This window comes from Phoxinus phoxinus (genome assembly GCF_949152265.1).
Source record: "Phoxinus phoxinus genome assembly, chromosome: 8".
Classification (NCBI taxonomy): domain Eukaryota; kingdom Metazoa; phylum Chordata; class Actinopteri; order Cypriniformes; family Leuciscidae; genus Phoxinus; species Phoxinus phoxinus.
Genome location: NC_136883.1, coordinates 22,314,698 through 22,331,011, shown reverse-complemented (window position 1 = coordinate 22,331,011; position 16,314 = coordinate 22,314,698). Strand labels below are relative to the sequence as shown.

General features: G+C 40.5%; 1 protein-coding gene across 1 annotated transcript; it reads right to left on the bottom strand.

Annotated features, from left to right (window-relative positions):
- Nucleotides 1–10,523: 10,523 nt before the first annotated feature.
- LOC307002667 (CUB and zona pellucida-like domain-containing protein 1) lies at nt 10,524–16,069 on the bottom strand. Its single transcript, XM_079620504.1, has 8 exons — nt 15,966–16,069; nt 14,043–14,186; nt 13,895–13,950; nt 13,321–13,499; nt 12,834–13,234; nt 12,623–12,719; nt 11,607–11,793; nt 10,524–11,515 (listed from the first exon to the last, which is right to left on the bottom strand). The coding sequence occupies exons 3-8, from the start codon at nt 13,926–13,928 to the stop codon at nt 11,367–11,369; spliced, it is 1,047 nt and encodes a 348-aa protein (XP_079476630.1). The 5' UTR covers nt 13,929–13,950; nt 14,043–14,186; nt 15,966–16,069; the 3' UTR covers nt 10,524–11,366.
- Between the last annotated feature and the right edge of the window lie 245 nt (nt 16,070–16,314).

Here is a 16,314-nt window from a genome sequence, read left to right as displayed (position 1 = left end):
CATAGCCTATTTGACATTAACATGAACAAATGTAAAAAGAATTTCATATCATAAAAAAATGATGTATGAATTATCAAGTAAACTCACTTCAGTTCATTAAATGTTCATTATTTACTTAATAAAAATCATGAAAGATTTCTGAGCAAAAAATACTTTCTTTGATAATAACGTATGAACTATCAATCAGAGGACAGAAGGCATGAAGTTGTGTACAACAGGTTTTTCAGCAAAGTTGTGGTCATATTTATCATTTACAGGCCCTAGTAATTGATTAAATATGACACAGTTGACAAATATGTTAATAAATAGGCATTATACTTATTGTTACAGAATTTTTACAAAGAATGCTAAAATAAAATAAATACAAACATGGGGGAAACAAACATTTACAGACAAGTTATGAAAAGTGTAAAAGTTAAATAAATATAATGACAGACGCATTAAGCTAATGCTTACCAACAACTTTTTAAACATGTAAGTCCCCTCCAAATATTGTAAATATGTGAAATGTATCAACTTTTATCTGAAGATGAGTATTACCCACTACAGGGGGTTAGAGGCCCGTGAGCTAAACATCCTTTCAACATGAAACCAAGAAATGGGACTTACACTTCCCCTGCCTCTCCTCACAGCCTCTTAAATGCTTGTATTGTATCCCCTTGTATACGTTGCCCCTTTTAAGGTTAATCCAACAACAGAAAATATGTTGGAGAATCTCAGACTCTTTCCACACATAATGTTAACAATTACACACAAGGAACTGAACAAATCAGGGAGTACTTATACACAGAGATAATCATTAACTCATGAGAAAATAAGAAATTAATAACTGTTACAGGAAACCAAAACACATAACAACCAAAACAACATAAATCAGAATAAGTTTGTCGATAGTCGAAAATCTGGCTGCATGAAGAGTCCCGTGAGACGATAAATCTTTCCAATCCCCAATTGCATTAAGTTAAACGGACCTTGCTGGAATAATATATTTGGGAACTTCTGTGTTCGTGGCAGAGCTGTGTCTGCTCTATTGAGTGCTATTCAGGTTATCATCTGAGATGAATGGAAACTGATAAATGCATTTCACATGATGACTAATATCCCAGGTTTGCTAATAAACATCATAATGACAAGAATGCTTGTCCTGTGTCCTACAAAACCAGTGTATTGTGTTTTGATATTTTCACTTTAGTTTAACTAGTTACTCACCTGTTCAGGTACAGTGTTTTAATGGTCACGCATATAAACGTGTCATGGGTTGCTGGAGATGTGTTTGTGTGTGTATATTTATTTATCAATTGATTTATTCATTCAAAAGCAGCTAATAAAGTATTGCATTCAACCTACAAAAAGTAAGTTTAAGTTGTAAATATTAGTTGATGCATTAGCTTTCAGGAGCTAACAGTGAGCACATGTTTTATTAGCCTAATTATAATATTATTTTATAAATCTTCTATTGTTCATTGTTGATTCATGTTTGTTCATAACATCAAAAGTGTTAGATTATAGAACTTGAAATATTGTTAATTAGTTTATGATTAACTAATGACAATTAATTAAACCTGATATGGTACATCATCAATAATAATTAATTTGATATTGACTGACATCTCTAATGTCACAGCGCTGTGTTGCAAACACACAGGAACACGAAGGTGAAGAGAAACAGGCAGACTTTAATAAATCCAAAGGTATATCCACAGATAGAGAACAGCAATCCAACACAATTTAACCATATACAAGAGCCGATATCAATGAACAGAAACAAAGAAACGTAAGAACATTGACAAACAATGATAATTAAAGACACACCTTAACTGAATGATTAATTAAAATTTCTGTGGATCCGAACGGTGTGACCGTGACAGAACGACAGTATTTCTTTCTTTTAAAAATCTTTAATTCTTCCAGGCTGGATTATTGTAACTCACTTTATGTTGGGATTAGCCATTATCCCGCTAAATTAATTGGGATTAGATTCATCATCTCTGTTCCTATTACAGTAAGTTCAAAACATGAGTCCTGACTGGTGCTCAAAAACAGGACCATATCACTCCTGTTTTACGTTCCCTGGCTTCTAGTGCCTTCTACTTAGACAGTAGATTTTAAAATGTTCCTTCTCGTCTATCATTAAATGGTTCCGCTCCATCATACCTTTCTGATCTACTGACTGAACATCAATCCGGTCATCCAGGGTGACCATGCTTTCTCTGTAGCTGACTCCAGACTTTTGGAATGACTTGGCCATTTTTTATCAGATTGGCTCCCTCCGTATCCATTTTAGGATACATTTTTTAACTTGGACGTAAGTTAAAAAATCCCTTCATTTCTCATTGCTTAGACCATGTGGTCATTTAGAAATCTCTAGTATTCAATATTGTTCACTCCAAACAGCACAGCTTCAGCTCAGTTAGCACACAATGACCCAGGTAAAAACCCTAAGAGTCAAAATTGAACACACATCAATCAGATCCTTCAATAGATAAAAAGGCCCGAATCAGTTTATTGAGTTTTGGAACAATGGATCCAGACAGACATAAAGGAAGAGGTCAATGAGGGAGAGGGAGAGGAGGAGGAAGGGCAAGGTCAAGGGCAAGAAGACAAGCAGTCTCGGATTAAATTCAAGCCACTTTAGTTGACCATGTCCTTGTCCATGGTATGACTATGAGGGAGGCTGGGCAACATGTACAGCCAAATTTGAGTCACTTCACCGTCGCCTCCACCATCAGAACCTTTAGGGACACAAGCAACATTACTTACCAGTTTTGGAAATGTTGTTTTGAATTTACCCCTCCTTGAACTGCCACCTTAACTTGGTGGAGGGGTTTGAGTACCCGAATGATCCTAGGAGCTATGTTGTCCGGGGCTATATGCCCCTGGTAGGGTCTCCCAAGGCAAACAGGTCCTATGCGACGGGTCAGACAAAGAGAGGTTCAAACACCCTTATGATGGACACCACAATAAGAACCATGACGTCGCCCGGCATGGCGCAGCCGGCACCCTACCCTGGAGCCAGGCCTGGGGTTGGGGCTCATATGCGAGTGCCTGGTGGCCGGGCCTTCCCCCACGGGTCCGGCCGGGCTCAGCCCGAAGGAGCGACGTGGGGCCGCCTTCCCGTGGGCTCACCACTTGCAGGAGGGACCGTAAGGGGCCGGTGCTTAGAGGATCGGGCGGCAGTCAAAGGTTGGGGGTCTCGACAACCCGATCCCTGGACACGGAAATTAGCTCTAGGGACGTGGAACGTCACCTCGCTGGTGGGGAAGGAGCCTGAGATTGTGCGTGAGGTTGAGAGGTTCCGACAAGAGATAGTCAGGATCACCTCTACACACGGCTTGGGCTCTGGAACCACACTCCTTGAGAGAGGATGGACTCTTCACCGCTCTGGAGTTGCCCATGGTGAGTGGCGGCGGGCTGCGTCGTTTCCCTGCGCCTACGGGTCGGGGATAGGTCTCTCACTGTCGTGTGTGCCTACGGGCCAAACGGCAGTGCAGAGTACCCGGCCTTCTTGGGGTCTCTAGGAGGGGTGCTGGAAAGTGCTCTGACTCTGTCGTTCTACTGGGGGACTTCAACGCCCACGTGGGCAGCGACAGTGACACCTGGAGGGGCGTGATTGGGAGGAACGGTCCCCCTGATCTGAACCCGAGCGGTGGTCAGTTATTGGACTTCTGTGCCAGTTACAGTTTGTCCATAACGAACACCATGTTCAAGCATAAGGGTGTCCATCAGTGCACGTGGCACCAGGACACCCTAGGCCGTAGGTCGATGATTGACTTCTGACCTCCGGCCGTATGTCTTGGACACTCGGGTGAAGAGAGGGACGGATCTGTCAACTGATCACCACCTGGTGGTGAGTTGGATCCGATGGCAGGGGAGGAAGCTGGACAGACTCGGCAGACCCAAGCGTACTGTAAGGGTCTGCTGGGAACGTTTGGCCGAGTCTCCTGTCAGAGAGATCTTCAAATCCCACCTCAGGCAGAGCTTCGACCGGATCCCGAGGGAGGCTGGAGATATTGAGTCCGAGTGGACCATGTTCTCCACCTCCATTGTCGATGCAGCCTCTCAGAGCTGTGGCCGTAAGGTCTCCGGTGCCTGTCGAGGCGGCAATCCCCGAACTCGGTGGTGGACACCGGAAGTAAGGGATGCCGTCAAGCTGAAGAAGGAGTCCTATCGGGCCTGGTTGGCTTGTGGGACTCCTTAGGCAGCTGGCAGGTACCGGCAAGAGTTCGGTGAGGCCATGGAGAAGGACTACCGGCTGGCCTCGAAGCAATTCTGGCAAACCGTCCGGCGCCTCAGGAGAGGGAAGCAGTGCCCCCCCCCAATGCTGAGGTGGGCAGCTGTTGACCTCAACTGGGGATGTCGTCGGACGGTGGAAGGAATACTTCGAGGATCTCCTCAATCCCGCCGTCACGTCTTCCATTGAGTAAGCAGAGGCTGAGGGCTCAGAGGTGGACTCGTTCATCACCCGGGCTGAAGTCACAGAGGTAGTCAAGAAACTCCTCGGTGGCAAGGCACCGGGGGTGGATGAGATCCGCCCTGAGTACCTCAAGTCTCTGGATGTTGTGGGGCTGTCTTGGCTGACACGTCTCTGCAGCATAGCGTGGCGGTCGGCGACAGTACCTCTGGGATGGCAGACCGGGGTGGTGGTCCCTCTTTTTAAGAAGGGGGACCGGAGGGTGTGTTCCAACTAAAGGGGGATCACACTTCTCAGCCTCCCGGGGAAAGTCTATGCCAGGGTACTGGAGAGGAGAATATGGCCGATAGTAGAACCTCGGATTCAGGAGGAACAGTGCGGTTTTCGTCCCGGCCGTGGAACACTGGACCAGCTCTATACCCTCTCTAGGGTGCTGGAGGGTTCATGGGAGTTTGCCCAACCAATCCACATGTGCTTTGTGGATTTGGAGAAGGCATTCGACTGTGTCCCTCGAGGCGTCCTGTGGAGGGTGCTCCGGGAGTATGGGGTCCGGGGTCCTTTGCTAAGGGCTGTCCGGTCCCTATACGACAGGAGCAGGAGCTTGTTTCGCATTGCCGGCAGTAAGTCAGACTTGTTCCCGGTGCATGTTGGACTCCGGCAGGGCTGCCCTTTATCGCCGTTTCTGTTCATAATTTGTATGGACAGAGTTTCTAGGCGCAGCCAGGGGCCGGAGGGTGTCGGGTTTGGGGACCACACGATTTTGTCTCTGCTCTTTGTGGATGATGTTGTCGTGCTGGCCCCTTCAAATCAGGACCTTCAGCATGCACTGGGACGGTTTGCAGCCGAGTGTGAAGCGGCTGGAATGAGAATCAGCACCTCCAAATCCGAGGCCATGGTCCTCAGTCGGAAAAGGGTGGCTTGTCCACTTCAGGTTGGTGGAGAGTTCCTGCCTCAAGTGGAGGAGTTTAAGTATCTTGGGGTCTTGTTCACAAGTGAGGGAAGGATGAAACGGGAGATTGACAGACGGATCGGTGCAGCTTTTGCAGTAATGTGGTCGATGTACCGGTCTGTCGTGGTGAAGAAAGAGCAGAGCCGCAAGACGAAGTTCCTACTCTGCAGCTTTGGGTCATGACTGAAAGGACAAGATCCCGGATACAGGCGGCTGAAATGAGCTTTCTCCGCAGGGTGGCTGGCCGATCCCTTAGAGATAGGGTGAGAAGCTCCGTCACTCGGGAGGAGCTCAGAGTAGAGCCGCTGCTCCTCCACATCGAGAGGGGTCAGCTGAGGTGGCTCGGGCATCTGTTCTGGATGCCTCCTGGACGCCTTCCCGGGAAGGTGTTCCGTGCGCGTCCCACCGGGAGGAGACCCCGGGGAAGACCTAGGACACGCTGGAGGGACTATGTTTCCCGGCTGGCCTGGGAACGCCTCGGTGTCCCTCCGGAAGAGCTGGAGGAAGTGTCTAGGGAGAGGGAAGTCTGGGCATCTCTGCTTAGACTGCTGCCCCCGCGACCCGGCCCCGGATAAGCGGAAGAAAATGGATGGATGTTTTGAATTTATTGCACCAGTGTGTAAGACTATGTTGTAGTCTGTGTGTTGTGAGAGCTTGTGTGTCCTGTCTGAGGGCAACGTTTTTTTTTTCAGCAAGAGTGAATGGTTTTGAGTGTAGGGCTTCATTTTGATCTGAAAATAGGATATTTGGGGAATTGGGTTAGACGTTATGGATTTGTGTTAATTGTTTTGAGAATACAAGGCATAGTTTCAAGAAATGTGTTTAAGCAATTGAGAAAAACTAGCCTGGGTGCCAGCCCGAACCCCGCCCACAACATTTTTTGGTCGGGAAGTTCGGTCTGGACTCCATCCGTTGAGGAGTAATTATGCTCGTCTCCCAGAAGGCAGAGCCAATCAAATTGCAAGGGCGGGCTTTAATCAATGAAGGACAGATGATCTGCGGTTACGTAATCACCACGTCATCAAAGAGCGGTTGGGTTGAATTGGTTTTCAACAAAGATGACTGCAGCTGGAGAATAGAGATGTTTAGATTCCGCTATCGCGTCTGTTATAAAAGAAATCGACAGCGCATTAATTTTAAAAGACGAACAGAGAACCGCAATCAAGGCATTTGTCGATCGGAAAGATGTGTTTGCCGTCCTTCCTACGGGATTCGGCAAAAGTTTAATTTATCAGCTGGCTCCGATGGTGGCTAAGAAGATGGGACGCAATGAAAACCAATGGAAGGGATGGGCTCACGATCTCTTTTCTCTGAAGCCTCAGATGAACACGCTTCTTAAGCCAGGTCTCTTTCGTCGTCTTTCCATTTTTTTAAATCAGTCAAGTCGGGTTGCAACCGTGTTATAAAGTTGAGACAGGGCCGACAAATGCGAGAATATTTATTTTGCTTTATTACCGAGATCTAATCCTAAACAGAGAACTTGTTCGTATATACATACACCTTTTGTATTTCTCTCAAAAATGCTATGCTATTCGTGCTTGTAAGTACTCCGCGAATTCTTAAATTATTTTTACAACAACGGCAAAGATCGTTTACACTCATTAATGTACTACTTCCAGTTTTCCAGTGTGCGTGCAGTTGAGCTCTGTGGACAACTATGCGTCACTTACTTCGTTGCTCTGATTGGTTGTAGGTCTATCCAATTGAGTACAGAGTCTTTTTTTTTCCTGGTTCGGTTAAGACACGCCTCATAATCAAAGCCCTATGGAGCAGTATCAGACTCACATTCTGACTAGAATATGAGTATGGCGAAGTCATGCTAGAGAAAAACTGTAACGTGCAACATTTCAATGATAAATGTGTTTATGTGTAAAATAAAATGCTGCAACAATGAATTCTTTTGATAAGGAACTGGATTTGTCAAGTTAGCCACAGGATCAAATCCTGGTACAGTCTATGATTTCCATGTTTTAAATACAGTACATAGAAAGCAGTTTTATTTATGCAGGAAAAAAAATGACAAATATTTAATTTAATAAGAAAAGGCATGCTGCAGGGCGATACCAGTGAATAACGCCTATGTTAAACTGGATTTTTGGCGGTGAGGTGAGTGACTAATTCACACTATTCAGAGATAATGCATTCAAAGAAACGGTGCAGTTATTTCTAAAAACTCACACCTCCACGTTTGCCCGAGGCACCAAGTCATGTGTAAACTTGATATTGATATGTAGAACAGTTTATTCTGCTTAATTTTCAGTCATCACTACTTTATTTTTCATGTACATGTAAACTTACCCCCTAACCCGAAGCCTAACCTAACAGTGTACTAATAATACAGGGTTAGTTGACATGTAGTTACAAAGTTACTTATAGTTAGTAGAATGTCTAAAGTGGTCTATTGAAATAAAGTGTGGCTCCACTTTATGATTTGCTCTCTTATGATACGTTTCCGGATACATTTCTTGGCAACCCACTGTAATTCAACAAATATGTTTGTCAACACATGCTACGTGTCAGATTTCTTCAGAGCAATTAAATTCTGACAGTTTGGTGGGTGTGCTACTGTACATACTGGTAGAACAGTGACAACAGAAAGCGAACTAACTCAATGTATTTCGGTGCAGTATTGGGAACTGCACTAATAAGGACTGTAAAGCGAGTAGTGTGTTTAGCTGAGTACATCACAGGGTCTGCTCTCACCTCTCTGCATGACATCTATCTCAGACGATGCAGAAATAGAGCTGTTAAAATCCTCAAGGACTCCAACCACCCTGATAACTGTCTGTTTAGCCTGCTGCCATCTGGTAAGCGCGTGCGTAGTCCGAGGACAAAAACTGAGAGGCTTTTTAGGAGCTTCTTCCCTCATTAGACTCATTGGACATGCCTGTATCACTTATATCATAAGTCTCTCGCTCAGTATATTTGGGTATATTAATCGTCAGTTGCACATAGCACTTGTTGCACAAGCCTCAGGTGTCATGCACTCATAGACTGCCACAATCCATTCACTGCCCACCTGATGTGTAAAATGACTAAAAGGCTGCAACAATGAGTGCCTTTGATGAAGAACTGTATTTATCAAATCATTAGGCAGTTTATAATGTGCCATATTTACTTAGAAAGCAGGTGTGTTTGCACTGCAAAGAATGACAACAATTTAATTAAATGAAAAAGCCATGCTGCTGGATGAATAACGCCTAGTTAAACCAGATTTCTGGTGGTTAATTAATCCTGACGAACTGCACACGGAAACAACCCAATTATTTAGTAAATTATTCACTCCACTTATTCACGCATAGGCTAAACATATCCATATTTTAGAACAATATAATTACAATATTAAAGTTATTTTTTGTATGTTTTATTTTGAGACTAGCCACACTTTTTTCTCACATCATAATTTATACTTTTAAAATTCTATTGTTCATTGTCAATTCCCTTTCAGTCATAATGCTATGATATACTACTAACTATATTAATTTGTTTAACTTGAAATATTTAAAACTGTTAAAGTAAAAAATTAATATTAACCAAGATAATAAATGCTGCAAAAGTGTTCTTCATTGTCAGTTAATGATACCTATGCATTAACTAATGTTAAGAAATTGAACCTTATTGGAAATTGTTACTTAACACCTTGTATGGTGTTCATTTTTTATCAAAAGAAAAATTATACGATTAATAATTCAGACTCAGACTCATTGGCCTTGGCTCAGTTTCTGTGAAGAACATATATCAGAACACATTTTCAATGACCACACACTGTACACTGCTGTTATTTTGTTTGTGTATGTTCTTGTATATGGTTTATGAGGACATAAATGTGTATAATGACATGGGTATTACAACGTAAACATGGTTTAGAGGACATATGTGTCCTCCTCAACCAAACGGCTTTAAAAAACATAATAAATGGTGTTTTATAGATTATACAGTTTGTACATTAGAAAAACCATTGGAGAGTCCAGGTAAACCACATATTCAATTGTGTGTGTGTGTGTGTGTGTGTGTGTGTGTGTGTGTGTGTGTGTGTGTGTGTGTGTGTGTGTGTGTGTGTGTGTGTGTGCGCGCGTATTTGTGTGTTGTGTTTATTTGTGTGTTATGTGTGTGTGCGCGTGAGTGTGTGCGTGCGCGTGAGAGAGAGATTGTGTGAGAGAGTGTGAGTGCAAGAGTGAGTTTTGTGTTTCTACCCCTGCCGTTCCCGCACAAGGTTGCAATTCTTAAATGTGATCTAACAAAGGTAAAGAGAAAATATTAACCATATATGCTGTTTATATTGCTTGTAATTGGGATGAAGTAAACGTCTGTTGAGTATTTTAACATAAAATTGTTTGATTGTGTTGAATTGAAACCCCAAAATGCAGCGGGTCCACCAGACCCACGAACACTGCTGACTAACAAAAATATGAACACCACACGAGGGTTAAATACCAATGCATATATCTGGAGTTGCACTTTATGATTTGTTCTCGGAAGTCAGCGGAACTCAGAATGAAGATTCCGAGGAAATTTCACAGCAAACCACTGTAATTCAACAAATACAGTATGTTGTTGATACCTGTACGTGTTATATTTCATCCGAACATTAGAATGCTTTAGACAGTTTCTACATGGATGTGATACTGTGTAAGCTTCTCTTTCAATTTCACAGTTCCGATAGTCTTGATGGGTGACATTGATCACAAGTACTGTATTTGTGAAACAGACTTTCATTATTTTTTTTTTAAATTGCACAACAAGGTCAGACAACAGTAAAATCATGGCTAAAACACCACATAATTGGTATTTATAATAATAACTAACCACCACAGTACTAATCACCACAGTGGATTTTCATGAAGATTGTTTTATTATATCATTCTATGGACACTAAATTGTTTGGACAATGTTGAATTCAGGTTTACTGAAATTAACAATTGTTGAACATTGTTTGTTCAACAAGTAGTGAAGAATGTTTCTTGGTGCAAGTGCCAGCACAAACGGGGTTTTTTTTTGTATGTTTTTGTTTTAAATTACATGCAATGTAGAGTAACAAATATTACAAAGTAATATAATTCATAATTCATAGATCTATACTTTGATCTGAAGACATTGGAGAGGTCTCAGTATTGTGTGTGTGTGTGTATCCTGATTGCTCTGAAATGGCTTAAAAGGGTGAATCAGAATAACCACCATTTTAATAAAACAGCCATGATTAATGAGAATTTTCAATGCAGGAAGTATAATGCAGGACAGTCAAGTAAGAACTTAGAACAGTTTTCATGAAGAATTACGCAATTTATAGGCAATAACATAATACATAAATTAAAAGCGTTATTTATCAACATATAGGCTAAAACTAAAGCATTTGAATTCTGTATGAAGAAACCCATAGAGAATTATGTGAGCACATTTAGTAATTAATTGGTTGAGAATAAGACACCTGGGACTAAATCACAGAAAAGAATCAAACTTACTAAGCTAATATGCCAGTACTTGATTGGCCAGTAAGCAACCAACTTAAAGGGATCTTTCACAATGTAATTGTAAATGTAATTCGGTCATAATTTTCTCACCCTCATTTCATTCCAAACTGGACTGATTTCATCTTGTATATAAAAAGAATGAAAAAAACGTGATACGGATTTGAAATGACATGAGTAAATTACCACAGCATCACACCACAGAATACCACTGAAAAAACCCTAGCAACCATATAGTGACATAGAAACCATCACAACTCTAGTTCTGTTTACACATTTGCTTTGCTCCTCCTGCAATATATGATTAAATAAACCAGTGAACAACAAAGCTGTTTAAACTGATGTATTCCCAATCTGATTTAAAATCACATTGCTTTCACATTATTAAAATTATTACAAATTAACCTTTGATAAACCTTTTACCAAGAACTAAATTCACGACAGCTTTTTGGTAGCACACCAACAATCTTGTAAGTTCTCTGTTTTCACTGGAAAACTAGAGCATAAAAAAAACACAAAAAACGAGAAACAGCGGACATGCTCAAAACTCATGTGATGACATGGGTTGGTCTCTGATACTTGCTCCCCTGGATCTGTAGGCCATCAATCCACACACCATGGCAACTGCTGCCAAGAGACAGCCAGCGACCATAGCAAGGTTTAGATTCAGACCTTGGCTCACGTTGACCTCTGAAATGTGAGTAAATGTTGTAACAATTAACACCATTCCTTTATTATACAATCATCTGATGCACAAGCTGCATGAAGATGCACTGCTTACCTGATGCACTGCTCCTCTTCAGCCGCAGGGGCCCCTGGGAAATGAAGTGGCTCTCGGTCTGGATGGGAGCCTCTCTTTTGTGAATGTGGTGGGATCGTGGAGCGGTTGTGCTGTTGACGCAACCCTGAGAGCAGCGGGTTTTGGGATTGTTCGCCTCACATATGATGATTGAGCAGCTGATGAACACCTAGAGAAGAGCAAGAAGAGAGGAAGACAAAAAGGCAAGAGACAGTGACAGAGGCAGAAAAAAAAGAGTTAAACACCCATATTTCTATTTTATGTCACTTGTCGTATGAGTCCATTTTCTATTGCTCCAAAATCGCTTAGAAAACATAGGACCCATAATGCAACTGCATGACTTCAAGAATTCACCACGTTAAACACAGTATTACTAGATCATTAACTGTCACTAGATCATTAACTGTCACAATTAAAGATGAAAAATGAAAACCATATTTAAAAAATAAATAAATAAAATGTTTCTTTGAAAATGAATGACAATGAACGCAAGCTTGAGGTTTACTAAATGTTTTGTAAAAGGTATATTCCATTCACCTATACAACTGAAATCTCTCACTCTATTAAAATTTTTTAAAGTTTCTAATCGCCATTCTAATCCCTTGCAAATGTATGGAATATATTGTGCCCAGATATTAATGAATTAATTTATCTACCATTTAAAAAAAGTGGGGTCAGCAATATATATATTATATTATATTTATTCAGCAAAGATGCATTAAATTTATCAAAAGTAACAGTATAAAGACATTTATAATGTTACAAAAATATATACATTTAAAAAAAAAGTTCGATCTACTTGGATATTTAAGTCATTTCAACTTAAATTGCATTACACTGACTTAGAAGTTGGTATATATCAGTATAAACTGTAAAAAAGTTGCTGCCTTAAATTCCACTTAAATTTCACAAAAATCAACTTGTATATTTAAGTTATTTCAACTTAAATTTCATTCTTTCCACTCACATACATATTCTGGACTAAATGCCACTCTAACCTGGTCATGGAGCCCGATGAATTTGAACGCCTCCATTTCAAACTGGACATATGGTTTGTGGCTTGAGAAAATATGGACTGATTCATCCATGTTGCATCTGAAATTTAAAAAAGCACTTGATTCATTTGTCTGACAAACTGAAAAGAGAAGCATACAGTATTGTAACATATGGATAGGATGTGTAAGTGTTTAGGAGTTTGTAGAATCTCACCCATTGGTGATGATGGGATAAGAGAAGGGGTAATTGTGATTATCGTAAGGTGTAGCCACACACGACTCGAGGAAGACCTCAGTGTTTTGGACTGGAGTGACAGGTTCAATCTCCATGTATATCTTATCTCCCACATTGTACTCAAGTGGGTAGGATTTTGGATCCCTTCTGTTGTTGAAATTGCTTGAAGTATAAAACTCAAACTCATAGTTGAATGTGCCAAAACCCTTTTCTGAAAAGAATTTTGGCGGTCTGTGAGTATCAATCTCCATTGTAAGGTTTGTCCTTTTCGGGTACTTGCACAGGATTTCAATTTCTAGCTGATTCTTCTTGGTTATAATGTCCCTGGGATCATCGAATGTACTCATTTTATTCCTGAAGATGAGTTCATTATCGTTCTCCTTCAAAGAAACAGACGTTTTGAAATAGTTTAGCTCTGTAATTCACAAGATCTGATTGTAAATGTTGATTTGCTAGGGCGTCTCACCTCAAAATATGTGCCACATTCATTTAGAAGTGTGTTGGCGAAAATGTAAGTACCATTGGAGTAAACCCGACATGACGGATCTATCAGTCTCAAGTGGCCGGCATGGAGTCTTTCCATGGAGGATTTCTCAATTTTCACTGACATTGAGTTTTGTGTGCAGGTTACATGTGCCACGGGTCCTAAAAATAATAATCAAAGGCGAACATTTACATTTCTTCAGAGCAGGAAATGTCTATGTAAATGAACAACTTTTTAAAGTGGGATGGGACAAATGTGTGGTGCAAGATGATTTATCAATACTAGTGTTCTGCTTTTCCAGATAAAATATGTACATTTTAAATGTACAATATAATATACAGTAGGCCTATATGAAGGTTAAAGGTTAATTTACTCTACCTTTAAGAGCACACCAGCATATAGATGCTTTACAGCTATGCATGGACTAAAAGCCCCAAAATGCAAAGAATGAAATGATTTCACAGAAATCATTAACTATACATTCTTATTCATAAATGAGTTAACTTATTTCAGTCATTCATCTTGCGGAATTATCATTTGGGTCTGCTTTACCTACCTTCAGAATCCACCTTTGCAACGACGCACCTCATCTCAGACTGGTAAATATTAGACCTTAAAACAAAGATTTTTTTTAATCAACAATCATAACATTATGTAAAGTGTGGTTAAAAAAAGAAACAGTACTTTTGGTCAATAAAGCATACCCATTTTGTGCTTCTGCAATGAAGCAAAATGGAAAGTGTTGGCCAGAGTTCTCTGCAGTTGGTGTCCAGTTAATCACATATTCCCCAGTTGTAGTTTTGTACTTTGTGCTGTTCAGAGGTCCACTAATGATGACATCAGTGATTCTAGATAGCAAAAACCACAAAAAAACATTGCAAGACGAACAACTTTAGAAGCGCACAACTATATTTCAAAATTTCTTCACAATTCTACAATGACTAATCATCGAATTTAGTTTGTTTATTTAGTTTATTTAGTACCGCTAAAACGCTTTACATTTATTATTTGAACATTTATGCTTCAAAATTCACAAAAAGTTGTGTTCATCTGTGAAAATGTGGAACCAGTGTGATGCTATCCGCCGATTGGCCTACAAAGTGACGTCATACCTGCACCACTCTATACTCTATGCTCAGATGCTTCCTCGTTTCATCGCTCCTCCGTCCTCCAGCCTGTGACCCAAGATGGCTGAATTTGATCAATCAAATTCAGCCATCTTGAAGCACATCTCAGTTCTCTAATTGCACCAAGAGGAGTGAGGGAGCTTCCAGAGGAGTTATGAGCATGGATGCACAGGTGTATCCTATGCAGAAGTCTTTCTAGTCAAGAAACCTGACGCACATATAAATTCTCCCCTTTCACATGTGTCACAATCATTTTAATTTATGCTTTACCTTTGCAGTTCAAATAAACCGTATATCACTCATATATCAAACCGGGCATCTTGCTTTATCTTTATTATTTATTTATTTCTTAAATAACCAAACAACATAAGGGCAGATCCTTTGAGCACAGCTGATGGTGCTTTGAAGTAACGCTCGAGTGATCAAGAATATTCCAATTTACAAATAAGCTTTCCTTCGATTCCTCAGTCCTCATTGTCTTTCCTTGCAGCCTTCCCTCGCATCCTACAGGGGGTGGAGCTGTACGCGAGGAGAGGAAGCGAGGAAAGGAAACGAGGATGCCCAAATAAGAAATTAGAAGATTAATGAAAGTACAAAGCCTTTATATAGACCTACAGTAGTTCTATTGTGTTTGTTTTGTTTGTTCTGAGGATAGACATGACTTAGTTTTTGACTATTTGAACTTGCAACTTTCTGAAACAACATTCGGAGGCAATAAATACATTAAGGCAATTCTAAGATTGCATTCTATGCGTTTGTCGTGTGTACCAAATTCTGTCAATCAATCAAGCGCCACCCTCAGGCTGAATAATGCAAGGACATTAGAAGTATGCCAAAAGTGTCTTATGTGTTCAGCTATTAGAATATAAAGCTTACAAAATGTTTATCATAAACTAGTGCTAATATCCAGAATCAGCTCTACCTAAATTTACTGACAGGAGCTGCTGCTGTTCCCTACTATCAATAATAATAGTAGACGGAAAACATTATGTGGCAAAACAAAAGTATGTCCGAATTCAAAATACTCATAAATACTCAAAAAGCATATACAAAAAGGATGACCTACTACTTCCAGCGAAATTCTGAAGCGTGCATACGATGGACACTATCCCATTACGCCACGGGATAGGAATTTTTTAATGGCACTGAAGAGACGTAGGCCCTAACTGACACTGGTACTGTAGGTCACATGATAATGACAGCATGGCGGATGTAATATGTCCGAATTACATTCATTCTAGTACACACATTCGTACTATAGAGAACATACTTTTTAGAGGTTGTGAAGTAGTTACTTATTCAAAATAAGTATCTACTCAAGAGAGTAAGTGATGGGATGCCCATGGCTGAATTTGGAATAGAATACTAGCCTACTAGTCTTAATATTTCTGTCTTATCTTTATATCTGGCAGACAGTGTCTAACTTTTATTTAAAGTATATTTATTATAAAAACATTAAATATTGAATATTTAAAAAAATTATAATAATAATCTTAATACCTTGAAAAATAAGCAAAAGCTTTCACTCTGATCTCAAGCTCATGATTTACGTGAGCCTGCAGGTGTTCTCCATGATGAGGTGTTGGGTAAAGGAACCGTGGTAGATATTCACCCTCAATGCAAGATGGTGCTGGACTATCAACTGAAATGTATGTAAAGTATTAATTTACATAACAGAATAGTTTTGAAACACACTTTACAAAAGTTCAAAACATACCTTGAAGAGAAAACTGAAGTGGTATTTTGCTCAGTGGTTTAATGGTTGGTGGTTTATGGGTTGTTGTTGCAGATGTCATTGTTGTTTGTGTAGTAGTGGTTATTGTGGTTGTAGTAGTGGTTGTTTCCGGTG

Bases quoted from the DNA above. Each gene is read 5' to 3' on its own strand.
- LOC307002667 (XM_079620504.1), bottom strand. From the start codon at position 13,928: ATGAGGTGCGTCGTTGCAAAGGTGGATTCTGAAG. The intron at 13,235-13,320 runs GTGAGACGCCCT...GTTTCTTTGAAG, and splicing joins AATGTGGCACATATTTTGAG to GAGAACGATAATGAACTCAT. The intron at 11,516-11,606 runs GTAAGCAGTGCA...CTCACATTTCAG, and splicing joins GAAGAGGAGCAGTGCATCAG to AGGTCAACGTGAGCCAAGGT.